General features: G+C 54.0%; 1 protein-coding gene across 2 annotated transcripts in view; it reads right to left on the reverse strand.

Moving 5' to 3' along the window:
• Window positions 1-15,881, reverse strand: part of MYH9 (myosin heavy chain 9) — a 105,128-nt gene that overhangs the window by 14,913 nt on the left and 74,334 nt on the right. For both annotated transcript variants that reach the window (XM_031005427.3, XM_063704929.1), the window contains exons 14-24: window positions 14,411-14,584; window positions 11,546-11,660; window positions 8,673-8,866; window positions 8,189-8,310; window positions 7,292-7,361; window positions 6,254-6,414; window positions 4,812-4,920; window positions 3,772-3,903; window positions 3,089-3,295; window positions 2,365-2,502; window positions 1,156-1,279 (exon numbers count right to left, since the gene is read on the reverse strand). In XM_031005427.3, the coding sequence (XP_030861287.1) occupies window positions 1,156-1,279; window positions 2,365-2,502; window positions 3,089-3,295; window positions 3,772-3,903; window positions 4,812-4,920; window positions 6,254-6,414; window positions 7,292-7,361; window positions 8,189-8,310; window positions 8,673-8,866; window positions 11,546-11,660; window positions 14,411-14,584 (1,546 nt within the window). The remainder of the gene's footprint in view (window positions 1-1,155; window positions 1,280-2,364; window positions 2,503-3,088; window positions 3,296-3,771; window positions 3,904-4,811; window positions 4,921-6,253; window positions 6,415-7,291; window positions 7,362-8,188; window positions 8,311-8,672; window positions 8,867-11,545; window positions 11,661-14,410; window positions 14,585-15,881) is intronic.

A 15,881-nucleotide genomic window follows, 5' to 3' on the forward strand; every position in this document is an offset into this window, starting at 1 on the left:
TGCTGCAAGCATCCTGCTCACTCTCAGTGCACACGGCTGAGTGACGGATGGAACGGCCGGGTCACCGGCATGCTAAGTTTCAACCTCACTAGGACTGCCGGATCGTTCTCTAACGCCGTCTACCAGTTTGCGGTCCCAGCAGCAGCATGTGTGTGCTCTGACGGCTCCGTGTCTACGTTAGCCCTTATTAGTGTCAACCTTTCATGTCTGTCCATCTGGTGGGTGCAAGGCAACCCCTAGACCTCCTAGATGACCAAGTCTTCCGGGCTCCTCCCAGGTGAGGGAGGGTGTCTGTGAGGGAAGAGATCTCTCTGTGTCCGGACCTCTCTTCTGCTGGACCTGACTCACCTCATCCCCTGCAGATGTGAGGGGGCCGGACAAGACTGTGAAACTAAGCTGGGGATAATCCTCCCGGCGGTCAGGTTTTGGTCTCCCTCCCCTGGATATGAGCTCAGAGTTCCCAGAGTAGTCGGGGTTCCCCTGTTCCCCCAGCTGTCCACTCCTCTCAAGGGGCAGGGCCGGGGGTCCTCAGACAGCCATGGACCTGTGCTTCTACCCCAGCGCCCCCTCCCTGCCACAGATCCCGAGGGCACACAGAGACAAGGCAGGATTTGTCACCCTGCCCCAAGTCAAGCAATGAGCTTCCGCAGTATTCGTCTAGGACTTTACGGTACATATGTGTTCACATGTATTTAATGAAATTCTCACAGACACCCTAGCACTGTGTTCCCTTTTTAGGTAAAACTAAAGCTCATGAAGCTTAAGTCATAACTGCAAGATGAGCCGGGTAGTCAGTGACAGAGCTAGTGAGTCCTGTGGGTCAAACCCAGAGCCTCCTAGGAAGTCTCAGAAGCTTCCAAAACCCACGGCACACAACAGAGCAATGCCAAAGCTCTCTAAACACGCTTCATGCAGGGGGGCATCTAGCCACAGAGCAACAGGGGCCTGGAGGCTCAGGTTCCCGCAGGCACCAGACACGGCTCCCCTCGACCTGGTGACCTCAGGTCTAAAGGGCAGCAGCCAGTGCTGTAGTGTGACCCAGGCTCACCCGTGAGCTGAGAAGGCCTCGGTGTTCCGGTCAGACAGGCCGGCCACTGCCCGCCAGCCCTTGCCCGCCAGCCCCTGCCCATCACCTCCTGCTCGTCACCCCCTCACCTTCCAAGTCAGTGATCATTGCCTCATGCTTGTTCTTGAGCTTGGCGAGGCTCTTAGATTTCTCCTCCTCTTCCGTGAGGTTGGTGGTGAACTCAGCTATTCTGTCTTCCAGCAGTTTCTTCTCCTGGGGAGAGGGGAGTAGGCTGGCATTTAGTGTTGGTTGAGCACAGAACACTTGCTAGCCTCAAAGCATGACTCGCCCGGAAATTTGAGGCTGAATGGAGAGGGCTTTAGACGCTTGATCAAGTTCATCAGGATTTTCCCTAGATCAAAGGATAATGTTGAAAGGTCACGAGCTCCCCTGAAACAGCGAGGTATGCTTCCTTGGAACCAAAAAATGTGGGTGCCCAAGCCCTTCCCCTTCCCCTGTGGGCTTGGGTGAGAAAGGATTCCAGGTGACAGCTAGTGTCAGCAGGGACAGATGGCTCCACTCCTTCAAGAGGCTGCCACACAGCGCTCACCTGCGCCACCAGGCCACCTTCTCCGTGCCCCTCTCTCACCTGCCAGGTGGGCCACAGCCCCTCCCCCTCTTCAGCCCTGCGGTGCCCCGGGCTGCTCTCCTTGCTTTCTGTTCTGTGTGGCCCCCGCAACACCCCTGCCCAGCGGCCACAGCTCGGCACAAGCACCTGAGTCCCCTCATCCCAGTCCCGGGTGGGCATCCTGCCACCTCAGCCTCCCCAGCCTTTGGGGCTCCCATGTTCTGAGGAGGCCCAAAAGGTGGGGAGGCTGCCTTCTCCTGCCTTCTCCTCTAACTGGTTCCCCGGCTGCTATCTGCTCCCTGGGCAGACACCGACAGGGACCCAACTCATTCTCAGGAGGAACAGCTGCCGCCTAGGGACAGTGGAGGAAGAGTACCCCGTATCTCAACACAGAGCCACCAAGGTATCCCCAACCCCACAGTGACCAACACTTGCAATGCTGCACAGATGGCCACCTTTACACAGGCTCGGGTCTCACGGCTGGCAAAGAAGAGCTTTCCAGAGGGGAAAGGACAAACCCTTCCCCAGGGCCCCTTTGCTTATGAGGAAATCCCTCAACTAAGGCCCATGGGACCTCCAGGGAGCACTTGCAGTTAAGCAGAAGCCCTCATGCTGCAGGCAGAAGAGACAGGAAGCAGCAGCAGCGGGGAGCCAAGCGCTGCAAGGGTGACCACACTCTCCCATCCACGGCGCCCCTGGAGCAGCGGCAGGCGGCGGCCACGGGCCTCACCTTGGCCAGCTTGCAGTTCTGGTCCTCCAGGATGATCTGCTCCTCCTCCAGCTTTTTCAGCTTCGCCTCGGTGGTCACCTTCTCCAGCTGCAGCTTCTGCCGGGCGCTCTCCTCCTCCTCCAGCTGCTCCTCAAGCTCCTGCCGGGGGCCAGAGACACGGTAAGGACAGCAGGCCCAGAGGCATGGCCAAGGTGAAGGCAGCAAGGTCCGAAGGCCAGATCCAAACGCCAAGAAGAAAATAGCAAGGTCTGTGAGCCCAGGGCCATGGCTGAGGTGGGGACGGCAAGGTCCGCCAGCCCAGGGCCACAGCCGAGGCAGGGCCCAAGCCCCATTTGTAGGATTCCAGATTTCAAACTGGGACACAGGGCCAGAACACCGGTGCAATGTTCTGAAGGGTTTCCTGCAGCAAGCTCCCACCCATGAAACAGGCAGTAAGCAGAGGTGCTGGCCCTGTGCCCCTTCGGCTAGCCAGGGCCAGGGCTAATGGCAGGGAAATCAAATTGGCCTCGATGCTGGCCCAGGCAGTGCTCATGGAGATCTCAGATGCACATGTCACAAACTACCAGCCCAAAGGGAACACCTCTCACTGAGTGCCCCAAGCAGATTGCGTGAGGAGCAGCCTCCTTGGACCCTAATTCCATGTTCTCCCAGCTCCTGGTTCCTGCTCCTCTGCCCCGCCCTGCCCCTCCGGCGCCACCCCTCCCCGGGTGCAGCGGGCAGGAACCTGGATGTTCTGCTGCATCTTCTTCTTCTCCGCCTGCAGGTGCTGGCAGCGCTCCTCCTCCTCCTCCACCCTGGCCTCTAGGTCATGGCAGATCTCTTCTAATTCCTGCTTCTTGGCGGTCAGGCGGGCCCGGAGCTCCTCAGCCTCGGCACACAGCTCGGTTTCTGCCTGGAGCTGCTCCTGCAGCTGCAATTTCTCTGCCATGAGCTGCAAACAACAAGTGGAAAACACAAGCTCCTCGCAACACCCTCAAGCCACTCCATCCTCAAGGACAGACGCCGTGGCTCGGGATCCCAGAGGGAAAGGAACATGCAGACAAGAGTAGCTTTCATCTGGAGAGCTCTGAAGCTTCCAGGTACCTTCCAGACATCATGTCCTTGATTTTTCACTACCCCGTGAGCTCCAGAGCAAGGTCCCAGGAAATGGGCTCAAGCCATGTGGTAGAGCTGAGGTTTGAACCCAACACTTGTGAACATTCCATTCTATTAAGTGGCCTCCCTACATCACTTAACACCCAATGGGGTCTGCAGAGAGACTGGTCACTGTTTAGAGTAATAGGAAACTCAGTTGTAGAAAACTCCTATAGTAATAGAAGCTTCCAGCATGCCGTGCCTACCGATGGCCAGCAGGTGGCAGGACCGGGCAGGTCGTACGACCTGGACTGAGCCTGCACTGACACCCACCTGAGACTGCAGCGTCTCCATCTCTGTGAGCCTGTTCTCCGCAGCCAGCTGCTTCTCTCTGACCTTCACCAGCTCCTCCTCCTTGGCCATCATCTCCTCCTCCTGCCGGCTCACCTGCAGCAGCGGCTTGACCTGGAAGAGGAGATAGAGGTAGAGACATGCTCGGCTGAAAGATGCCCGCCTCTGCCAACAGGTGTGAGGCCTCTCCCTCACCTCTGGAAACATGAAAGTGAGGGGCAAGAAGACATGCTGTGGTGGGGGCTGCAAGCAGGCACATCCTTCCTGGCGCTCTGTACCACGGGCTTCTGACCCACTAACTACATTCCAGGGAAACTATCCCTGCGTGTGCGTGAAGATGTTCACCTCAGCATTGTTTATCACAGCAAGAAAATGAGGAAGGACCCATCTCTGAAAAAGTACCCAGATAATGATGTGTTCCCTAGGGAACAGCACACTACCTCTAAAAAAACGATGCTTATGAAGGAATCATAAATGGAACATACAAACTACAAGACTGTTTGTATGAGTCAAACTCAGCTATGGAAGAATGTATACTGTTTACATAGCTGAGGTTTTACAGGCAGTGAGAAAAAGAGCGAGAGATTAAACACTAAAATAGCTGCTGCTGTTGGTTTAGGCTAAGGGTTTATGTGTGAATTTTTATTTAATTCTTTAGGCTTTTTGTGAGTTGGTTTTTCGCCATTACCATAAATTATGTATTATACACAAAAGCAGCCCGGACAAGTTTAAAAATAAAGAGATTTTTTTTTTTTTAAAGGCCAGGAAGGTCAGCCTAGGCAAGATAGTGAGACCTTGTCTCTACTAAAAATCAAAAAGGGCCGGGCACAGTGGCTCATGCCTGTAATTCCAGCACTTTGGGAGGCTGAGGTGGGAGGATTGCTGGAGCCCAAGAGTTTGTGACCAACCTGGGCGACATAAGTGAGACCACACCTCTACAAAAAATACAAACAATTAGCCAGGTATGTATGGTGGTGTGCACCTGTAGTCCCAGCTACTCAGGAGGCCCTTCTAGCACGCACCTTGGTGAAGAGCCGCCACCACTGCCAGTTCCGCAGCTTCAGGTAGGCAGCGCAGTTCCGCTGGAGGACCTTCATGGCGGTAAGCTGCTGCTGCCGCTTGGCAAATGCTCTGTGTGGTGAGGAACATGGTCAGCGCGGGGCAGTGGACAGCAGACCCGACCTAACAGTCCTGGTCTTGTCCTCAAGCTTTTCTGGGGGTCTACCCTTGCCTGGGGCACCTCAAGAAAGAAATTCAGGGAAGGGGTCTGGCCTTGGGGTTGAGATAAGTTTCTCCCACTTACAGGCTGTGTGACTCCATGAGGCACTAATCTTACAGTGGGCGAAGGACCTAGGTCACCAGACTACCCCTCCACTGAGGAGCCCACGGGGGTGAAGGCACGTGTGAAGTAACCACAGATCCTACTCAGTGTGGGGACTGGCGTGACCCTTGGTGATTAAGCCGACTGGCCCTGGGTGACTCTGGACTTCAGCTTCCCACCCTTCGTGCTGTTCCCTATCTGAGCTTTTGTTTGGTGGGAGAACGTCAGAAGCTGATGTTCTGTGAAGGTGGGCTGCGGGTGTCAGCTGGAGGGCTTTTGGATAAACAAGCCTCCATCTGTGCAAATGCCACACGCTCGACCTTCGTCTCCCAGAGCTCGGCGCTCCTGCTAGGACCCTCATCCCCAAGCACAAGGGGACGAGTGTGCAGTGCCCACACCCGCTGTCCTGCAGCAGGGGAGCCGTCATTCCCCAGGGAGTCAAGGATGAGTCTGGACTCGAGGATGGCCTGCTCCCCTGGAATCACAGGGTTCTTTAGGGACAGGCAGGCTCTGGGTGCTGTCCCCACAAGGGTCACACGGTAAGGAGTCCTGGTAAGCAGGATCTTTCAGGCAGGCAAATCCAAGCAGAGTCGGCCTCTTCCCACCCATCACTCTAAACCCCAATCAGAAATGCCCGATTCAGCCAGGAGCAGTGGCTCACGCCTGTAATCCCAGCACTTTGGGAGGCTGAGGTGGGCGGATCACTTGAGGTCAGGAGTTCGAAACCAGCCTGGGCAACATGACCAAACCCTGTCTCTACTAAAAATACAAAAATTAGCCGGGCGTGGTGGCGTGTGCCTGTAACCTCAGCTACTAGTGAGGCTGAGGCAGGAGAATCACTTGAACGTGGGAGGTGGAGATTGCAGTGAGCCGAGAACACGCCACAGCACTCCAGACTGGGCAACAGAGTGAGACTCCGTCTCAAAAAAAAAAAAAAAAAGACAAAAAAAAGAACTGCCCAATTCTACTCCTCAAAGGTAGAAATCCAGGAACAGGGGTAGGAAGAGCCACCTAGGCCTCCCTGACAGGCATGTGACTGGCTGCAGTGGGGTGTCCTAGACCACGGCCTGCTAAGTGCTCTTTGGCAACAGAAGGGCGTGGCAAGGCCTGGCGTGTGGGGCAGGAGTATCTCCCGAGACTCACTTCCTGGCCAGGTAGCCCCTGCAGCAGGCCTGGAACCCTATGATGACGTCGGTGATCTTCAGGTCTCGCTCCTCCTCCAGGTGGGCCAGCACACCGGCGCGGAAGAAGACTTTGCTCTGGCCAATGCGGTACAGGTTGCTGTCAAGCTCCAGGGCTTTTATCTAGGTGGGAGGAGTAGGCCGTTTACCTGGCCAGCAACTGGCCACGGCTCCATGAAAGGGTGGCCCAGGCACAGCTGGAGGTGTGCCCTTCACCCTTCTTCTCACTGGCTGACGAGCATCTGGAGAGCAGAAAGCCATCTCCTCTCCCTCCTTCTTCCTGTTCCCTATCTCCCCGTCACCAAACGCAGGCTGTGCACACAGTACGTGTTGAATTTTTCCTTCTCTTTTCCTCCCACCAACTCCCTACTCTGCAGCCAAAGCTTTCTGATTCTTTAGAAAGAACGTGAAGTAAAATGAGGCCAAAGGTAGCAGCTGCTAACCTGGACACGCCAGAAACAACAGGATGCTGGGAAGGGGAAAAAAGGAGCAGGGTGGGATTCAGCCCTGGCTTGGCACTGAGTCACTGCAGGGCTTTCATTCAACCGGAACTCAGAGCATGCGCACGGCCCGTCCAGCACTGCACTAGGGCTGGGAGTGGGGAGGGAGGGAGGAGAAGCCCAGGTCACGGAGCACCAGGCCTGCTGCCCTGGCTGTGAGCTGCCCTGCTCACCACACTGGATGTGGAGTCAGGCCCGTGAGCAAGAAAGCAGGAGAATGTCCCCCAAACCAAAGAGGCCATCATCTTACATCAGAGCCCGGCCATGGCTACAGTTCTTGTCTCCTCCACACAACCCTGGTGCCAAACACCATCCCTGGCTATCTGAGGCCCAGGGGCTGCTGCAAAAGGCGCCCGGCAGAGTCAGACGCGGAGCATCAGAAGGGACACAGCCTGGGCATCCACCGACCACTGATATAGCAAGGCGGGCCCTGGCCATGTGGGCACTCCCCAGACAAGGGGCTGCCCATCCAGAGAGGCAGGGACAGCAGCTCAACTCACCATGAGCACACACGCCTGCTTCCCGTCCATGAAACCCTTGGGAATGGAGTTTGGAGTCAGGATCTCATATCTGAGGAAGGAAAGAGAAGCCTGGTCATTTTACCCATTGCCTCGATTCCACATGCCTGGAATATAGGCGAGAGATTAACATCATTTCTACAATGCAACAGACACAGAATTCTTTACACAAACTCTCCTAAGGAAAGAAGACACAGGCAAATCCCACCCCACTCTTTTCTTCGGCTGAATGAGACAAGGAAGCCTTGGTGTTTTCCGGAAAGTGAATGGAAACTCGTGTAGGACCGTTTCAATCACTCAAGGGCGTGCTTCAGGTTGGACTAAGTGCTAATTGCCTGGGATCCTCATCTGTCACCCAGGGACAGCCATGTTCACACAGCTTCCCTGGGACGCTGCAGGGAGCTGCTAATAAACAGAGATGGCCCAAGAAATAAAGGGCTGCGTCCCGACAGCAACTGACACTCAGCACAGTCATCAGAGAAATAGGAAGGTGTTGCCGTCTTTGCACACAGCAACGCACGGCCGTGTTTCATTTCCACAAAGTTCCTGTAATATCCTAGGTCTCTGGCTGATTCTTTTACATTTCTTTTCATAGCTCCTCTAACTGTAGTAAATAGCACCAGGGCCGGCAGTTACTAGGAGCAAAAGTCAACAGGATGATGATGACCTGCATTTCGGTATTAAAATGGGGAAGTCTCCTTTCCTGCAAAGGGTGGAAAAGAGAAGGAGGTGGGGAAGAGCTGGCCAGACTCAGTTCCACATGGATGGAGGACGTCGCTCCCTCACGACAGGATCCTGCCAGGGAGCAGCAGCCCACCTCTGGGACTCACTGCACGCACAGCAGGGCCCAGGAGAAGCGGGCTCCGGGCCCTGGCTCACCTCTGCCGAAACTCCTGGAAGACCACCCTGTTGGGGAAGCCCTGGCGGCAGATACGGATGCCCTCGAGAACGCCGTTGCAGCGCAGCTGGTCCAGCACGAGATGCGGGTCCAGCTTGCCCGCCTGGGGAAGAAAACACACGCATGCGGTCTCACTTCCGTGCCTAGAACAGTCGGAGAATAGTCGGGGAACCCCTATGAACCTGACAGGGCAAGAGCCTAAGGGAGGGGGTCGTTGCAGCCCACAGGTTTGAACAATGAAGTCAAAGGATCCAGGTCTGGGAGGGGCCAATGCCACCAAGAGGAAGTGCAGGCTGTGAATGTAGCGTATCTCCTAAGCGAACCAAGGCCCACCCTGCAGAGAAACGACTGAAGGCTCTGTGCGTGCTGGGGGGCTGGAGGGGTGCTTTTGCTGGGGAGACAGACAAGGGCTGAGCACCCCACACCACAGTGCCCTGCCCGGGCCACCCCACCAGGCGGCCGCACCTTCTTCTCGTGGTTGGGGATGATGCAGCGGACGAAGTTGGGGTTGGTGTTCCTCAGCGTAGCCATCAGCTTGGCCAGCTGCTCCTTGTAAAGCTGCCCCACAGTGCGGAACATGCCCTTCCGCGTCTTGAAGGCCCCGGGCAGTGCGGTCTCCGACATGCCGGCCACCTGGTCCAGGCCAATGATGCGGTCCACTGTGGAGACCACAGAGAACACGTGAGTGCCCACACAGTTGCAGCCGGGTGGTGGGGGAGCACGTAGGAGAGAGAGACAGGCACACGTCGGACAGGAAAAGAGGAGACAGAATGAAACAACAGGACCCTTTCCAATTGGAGCCTACACTGGGTGCTAAGGTCATCCCCAAACACAGCAGGAAGCCAAGGGGGATGCAAAGGCACTGGGCTTGTCTCTTGGGGAGCCATGCATCTGCCACGGCCACCTCACCTTCCTGTCACCTACCTTCAGCCACTCTCGAAGCTCTTATTTCCAAAAAGACTCAATGAAGCTAGTCATGTATTTTGGAATAGTGAGAATTCTACTAGCCTGGCTCTAACGAGGGGTGTGAAAACCTGGCTTACGGAATCCTGCTGTCCTATGGTCACAGTTAGAAAAAAAAAAATCAGCATCTTGAATTCTCACTGACCCTGTCATAAGAGCACTGGGCTGGGAGTCAGGAGGCAGAGCTTGGGGCCACCCTGTCACTGTCTGCAGAACCTGGCAGGGTCCCCTCTATATCTACGCAGACATCTCAGGAAGAGAGAGCTCCAAAGAACTGCTCTTGATCATAAATACTCCAAAGTTTAGGGATCTCTTCACGTACTTGTATTTCATTTTGTCTCCTTGTGCACGGGTCTTTCTCATGTAAACCGACCCTCAAGGGAAGCAGCCCCTAGCACTGGAACTCACGCCCAGCAGCAATTAAACCAATTGCATCCTCCAAGGTAAAAAACAAACAAACAAGCCAAACCAAAGTGGCCAGCGATTTGAGATCAGCTTAAGCAAGAGCTAATGTTAAATGTGAAGCCTTCTATTACTGGATATAAAAGTGAAGAATACTGACGAAGCCCGTTTCGTATTCCTTCACAGCCAGATTATTATTATTTACTTGAAGACAGCAAAAAGGATGCTTGCTTAAGACAGAAGCCAGGAGTGTGGATGGAGCCTACAAACCAGTCAATTAAAATGGGAGGTGGCTGGGCATGGTGGCTCGCGCCTGTAATCCCAGCACTTTGGGAGGCTGAGGCGGGTGGATCACCTGAAGTCAGGAGTTCGAGACCAGCCAGGCTAACATGGTGAAACCCCATCTCTACTAAAAATACAAAAGTTAGCTGGGCGTGGTGGCGGGTGCCTGTAATCCTAGCTACTTGGGAGGCTGAGGCAGGAGAATCGCTTGAACCCAGGAGGCGGAGGTTGCAGTGAGCCGAGATTGCACCATGGCACTCCAGCCTGGGTGACAAGAACAAAACTCCGTCTCAAAAAAAAAAAAAAAAGGGAGTCATCTTTGACCTTGTGTACCCACCACAGGGCCAATATTCCTGGCTACCACAGGTTTCCTGGGCGTGGCAACTTGCAAAAGCCACTCAGGTTGTCCAGAGAAAGGTTAATGTGGCCTCATCGTAACTGGCCCTTTTAGCTGAGTGTGTCCTGGCCCCACCCCCATGGAGCAGACCTTGCCAAGCAACTGTTGAATGAACACACAGATGCCACTTCAGCTTTCAGGTGCACAGACACAGCAGTGTGCATACCTGAACCTCATGCTAAGACACTCGCAGCCATTCAAGCAGTTTAAGACACTGTCTTTAGGCATGAAGCTCTAAGGAGGATACAAATTTTTAAACAATTTTTGCTGTTTTAAGATTTTTTTTTTTTTTTTTGAGGCAGGGTCTCACCCTGTCACCCAGGCTGGAGTACAGTGGTGCAATCACAGCTCACTGCAGCCTTGACCTCCTGTGCTCAAGTGATCCTCCCGCCTCAGCCTCCTGAGCAGCTGGGACTACAAGCATGCACCATCACACCCAGCTGATTTTTTTTTTTTTAATTTTTTTGTAGAGATGAGGGTCTCCCTATGTTGCCCAGAATGGTTTCAAACTCCTGGACTCAAGCAATCCTCCCGCCTCAGCCTCCCAGATTGCTGGGATTACAGTGTTTTAAGATTTGAATGTGACGTCTCCAAATTCCAGACACAGCCCCTCATTTGCCCAGTTTGCTACTACAGGCCGGCGATAGGCACAGTGCGGGGAACCTGCCCAGAAGCCCAGGGGCAGATCAGGGAACTGGGGTGTAAGCAGGCAGGAAAAGCCAAGGCAAGGGGGGGCGCGAGAAAACCTAGGCAGAAGCATTTCTTGCACAGCTTTGGACGCACCACACAGACAAGAGACACCACTCGGGCGGCCAGTCACCTGGTTCTAGGTGGAGAATAGGAAAGCGATGATAGAAATAGGCTCTCTGAGTGCTCTGCATCTCTGCAACAGAGAGGTTAAAGCAAAACCCAGGCAAAGGAAAAGGAGAAACCAACAGAAAGAATTAAAAAGAACCACTCAAAGCAACCAGCCTACCAAGGAGTACAGGCGGGAATGCGACATGGCGCGGGGCTGGGAGCCTGGGCTGCGAGGCTCGGGGCTGCCCTTGACTTTCCCACACACGGAAAGCGCTCCGCCCAGGAGGACCCGGCCACGGTGTGTGAGCGAGGGCCGTGGCCTCCTGTTTCGGTCCGAGGAGCCCTCTCTCATGGGAGCTACAGAGGGCAGAGACCACCTGGCCTATGTCAGGGGGCACATGTGTACCCCTTGTTTGGCGGCTCGGCCCACTGTGGAGGTGGGAAGATGACCAGCCGCAGCCAAGAGGAGGCAGGGGGCGAAGGGCAAAGGGCGTACCATCCTTCCACAGCTCCGAGACAAACTTGTCAGAGGACTGGTGGAGCAGCGTGGCGATGTTGTCATTCAGGGGATCCATGTTCTTCATCAGCCACTCATCAGCTTTGTAATCCACCTGGCGGGGTCAGAGAGGCAGAAGTCACAAGCTGCGCTGGGGACACGTGTGCTCACAGGGTCTCCGGAGCACAGGTTAACCCCATGCGTGGAAAAGTCAGAAAACGTGAAGACCCTTTGATCCAGCATTTCCACCCCTAAGAAGGAAGTGATGAGGATAAGGGGCGCGAGGCATCAAGACGTTCTCTGAGGCGTCTCGTGCAGAGCCAAAGCCTCAAAGCAAGGCATGGCCAACAACGGGAGCCTGGCTCTAGACATGGCATGGTGGCCACACAGTACCGTGCTGGGTTTCAGCTTTTTTTAAATTTTTAGGTAATATGAACAAAGAAAAACAATCCTGGAAGGACAACAAAATGTTACTATTTGTTTTTAGTCATAAGACAAGTAATTTTTGTTTTTTCTTTGTCTTTTTAGAATGTTCACATTTTCTCTGAGTATGTGTCAGTTTCATCTTTTTGGAAATATATTCTGTTTTTAAATATATTTTTTTAATTGGGCAGCCTCCTAAACTAGAGGGTTCAGAGAGACTCCCAGAAATAGATTCCTTTTTTCTCATTTTAAATAGAAATAGGGGCTGGGTGCGGTGGCTCATGCCTGTAATCCCAGCACTTTGGGAGGCCAAGGCGGGTGGATCACCTGAGGTCAGGAGGTCGAGACCAGCCTGGCCAACATGGCGAAACCCCATCTCTATTAAAAATACAAAAATTAGCCAGGCGTGGTGGCACATGCCTGTAATCCCAGCTACAGGGCTGTAATCTCAGCCCCTAGGGGGGCTGAGGCAGGAGGATCGCTTGAACCTGGGAGACGGAGGTTGCAGTGAGCCGAGATCGTGCCACTGTACTCTAGCCTGGGCAACAGAACAAGACTCCGTCTCAAAAAAAAAAAAAAAAAAAAGATAGAGATAGGGTCTCACTATGTTGCCCAAGCTGGTCTCAAACTTCAGGGCTCAAACTGTCTTCTTGCCTTGGCCTCCCCAAGTGTTGGGATTACAGGCATGAGCCCCTGTGCTCTGCTAAAATATATACTTAACAAAACAAGTAATACAGCATGACATCTTCATTGCAAAAGGTCCCAGAACAATACCCAGAGAGCATCAGGGACCTAGGCCTCCCTCTTCCCAACACAAACTGCAGCCCAGAGGTGCTCCCCTCAGTATGCAAGCAAATGCACGCTGCTGCAGCCCAGAGGTGCTCCCCTCAGCATGCAGGCAAATGCATGCTGCTGCAGCCCAGGGGTGCTCCCCTCAACATGCAGGTGAATGCACGCTGCTGCATCCCAGGGGTGCTCCCCTCAGCATGCAGGCGAATGCATGTTGCTGTTTATCATGAGGTAGGTGATGCCAGTTTCCTTTCCCCAGGCTCAGACCCTCCCACCCAGGCCAACATCCTTGTCCTTTTAGCGGCCACAGCACAGCCCACGGAAAGACGCACCACAGTTGATGCCATCGTGCAGGCCCCTTGGTGGGCTTTACGGTGTTCCTAATTATTCAGCATTACAAATAATCCCACAGCAAAAGCCTTCCTGGAAGCTTCTGCACTGATGAGCATGTGCGTTTCCCAAAGGTGAGAGTGGAGAAAGGAGGCTTGGGAAACATTCCTTGGTTAATGGTGTAAATCGCTTTTTTGGCTTTATTATTTTTTTCATGGGTAGTTAAAGACAGTTGCTTCCGCAGCCCCAGGAACCAGCCAAGCTAAATAGAAGAGGCTGGCACAGGTGTGCTAGAACCGGGCCTGGACTCCTTGTGGCTTGGGAACAGACCTGTGAAAGCTCCCACATCTCCTCGCCAGTCACCACCAACTAGTCACCACCAACAAGGAGATGGCGCAGCCCCTGCCTAATCACAGCAATTAACTGTTAGGGTCTTTGTGCAGGAAGCACACAATATGCTGAGAAAAACCAGCTTTTGTCTAAGCATGCACCTCTATGGACTAAGTTGGGTCTAAGCCCCAGTCACATGCCGACTGGGAAGATGTCTGCTAGGTAAGTGTTGAGGGCAGGTCCACCACTGACTGACTGTGGCAGACTTGGCAACAGCAGCTGTCACCCACAGCAGTGGCAATTCCCCGCACCTCCCCCCCCCGAAACTAGGACATGTTTGCGATGTCTGGAGACATTTTGGGTTGTCACAACTAAGGACGGTGCTCCTAACTCTAGTGGGTAGCAGCCAGGGATGCTGCTAAACATCCTAGCATGCACAGGATGGTCTCACAATAAAGAATGACCCACCCCGCAATACCAGGAATGCCGAGGTTGAGGAGCCCTGCCCCGGAGCACTGATTCATGCCACATGTTGGGCCTCAAGAGCTTGTTTAATCCACGTAATCCTGTATGGTGGGTGGTCATTCTCATTTTCCAGATGAGGAAACCAAGGATCAGAGAGGTTAAGTAACTGACCCGAAGTCAAACAGCTTATGAGTGGCAGAGCTCTATTCAAACTCTGAGCCCATGCCTTTAGCCAAAGTTCTGCACCTGGCAGACAGACCCAACGATAATGCATGATGACAACCAGCCTGGGCACCGCGGTGGAGTGTCGCAGGCTTCTAACAGCATGGAGCAGGTGAAGGGGCTCTATAAGCTGTGTAAATGATGATGCTGTCACCGGCCACATTACTGGGTGAGTCATTGTGCAAGAACCGTACTCAGGTCACACCCCTGCGTCCCCAGGAGCTGCCTGGCTCCTGGTCCTAGAGAGCCTCGACTCCACCTCTCCTGTGAAGATCTGGCCAGCACCTCCCCGTGAGTGCTCCTCACCTTGCCTGCGTAGTGGATAATGCAGAAATCAGCTTTGTCCTTCAGCTGCTTGGGCTTCTGGAACTTGGGGTGGGTGCCCTGCTCCTGCATCACCTTCTCCACGAAGCTCTTGTCGGTGGCTTTGGGGAACCAGCATTCCTCGTCCAGGAGGGCCAGAATGCCCGGGGGGCCTGCCTGGAGGAAGCACAGCATCAGCACAGGTGAGCGCACCCTGGGAGGGGCACCCCACCCTTCAAGAAGCCGAATCCCGGACATCAAAATCCCCTGAATCCTACAGAGGGTGGGCGACACACTCCCCAGGAGAAGCAAAGCACTGTTGAAGATTTCTAGTTTATAAAGAAACCTCTGGGGCCCAGGCTGCGGCTGACACCTTTACCGAAAGATCCATCACGGTGGTTCTCCAGCATTAGTGAAATCCCCAGTGGGTTTGATGAAAAGTGCAGATCTGCTGACCCGCGGGGCCAGAGTCTGACTTCACAGTGCACTGGGGTCTGCCCAGGAGGCTGCCCTCAACAAGTACCCTGTGATCCTGCCACGGGAGATGCCACCCCACATGCTTTGCGTCTGCATGTCTATGATGAGATGGGATATGTAGGAGGAGCCCCTTGAGGAAGACAGTCCCAGGGACCCAGCAGCCTTCTGCACACTGAGTTTACAAGACAAGAAAGCAGATTTGGACACTGCAGAGAGGCTGACAAAACTTGAAGCCCAGTGGGTTCCTATTAGTTGGAAAATTCAACTGATTAAAGAAAAAAGCTCATTACAAAAGTAAATTTTTGGCCAGATGCGGTGGCTCACGCCTGTAATCCCAGCACTTTGGGAGGCCGAGGTGGGCGGATCACCTAAGGTCAGGAGCTCGAGACCAGCCTGGCCAACATGGTGAAACTCTGTCTCTACTAATAATACAAAAATAAGCCTGTAATCCCAGCCACTCAGGAGGCTGAGGCAGGAGAATCGCTTCAAACAGGGAGGCAAAGGTTGCAGTGAGCCGAGAGCACGCCATTGCACTCCAGCCTGGGCGACAAGAGCAAAACTCTGTCTCAAAAAAAAAAAGGAAATTTTTTTCAAACTGAAAAAACTTTGTCCTAGGCCTTCTGATCAATTAACCATAATCAAAAGAAAACCCAGAGACAGGCCAGGCGCGGTGGCTCACACCTGTAATCCCAGTACTTTGGGAGGCCAAGGAGGGCAAATCATGAGGTCAGGAGATTGAGACTTGAGACCACGGTGAAACCCCGCCTCCACTAAAAATACAAAAAAATTAGCTGGGCGTGGTGGCGGGTGCCTGTAGTCCCAGCTACTCAGGAGGCTGAGGCAGGAGAATGGCATGAACCCGGAAGGCGGAGCTTGCAGTGAGCCAAGATCAGGCCACTGCACTCCAGCCTGGGCGACAGAGCGAGACTCCGTCTCCAAAAAAAAAAAAAAAAAAAAAAAAAAGAAGAAAACCCAGACACAGAAACAGCTCGGGCTT

Source organism: Gorilla gorilla, chromosome 23, assembly GCF_029281585.2.
Source record: "Gorilla gorilla gorilla isolate KB3781 chromosome 23, NHGRI_mGorGor1-v2.1_pri, whole genome shotgun sequence".
NCBI classification, from domain to species: Eukaryota; Metazoa; Chordata; class Mammalia; order Primates; family Hominidae; genus Gorilla; species Gorilla gorilla.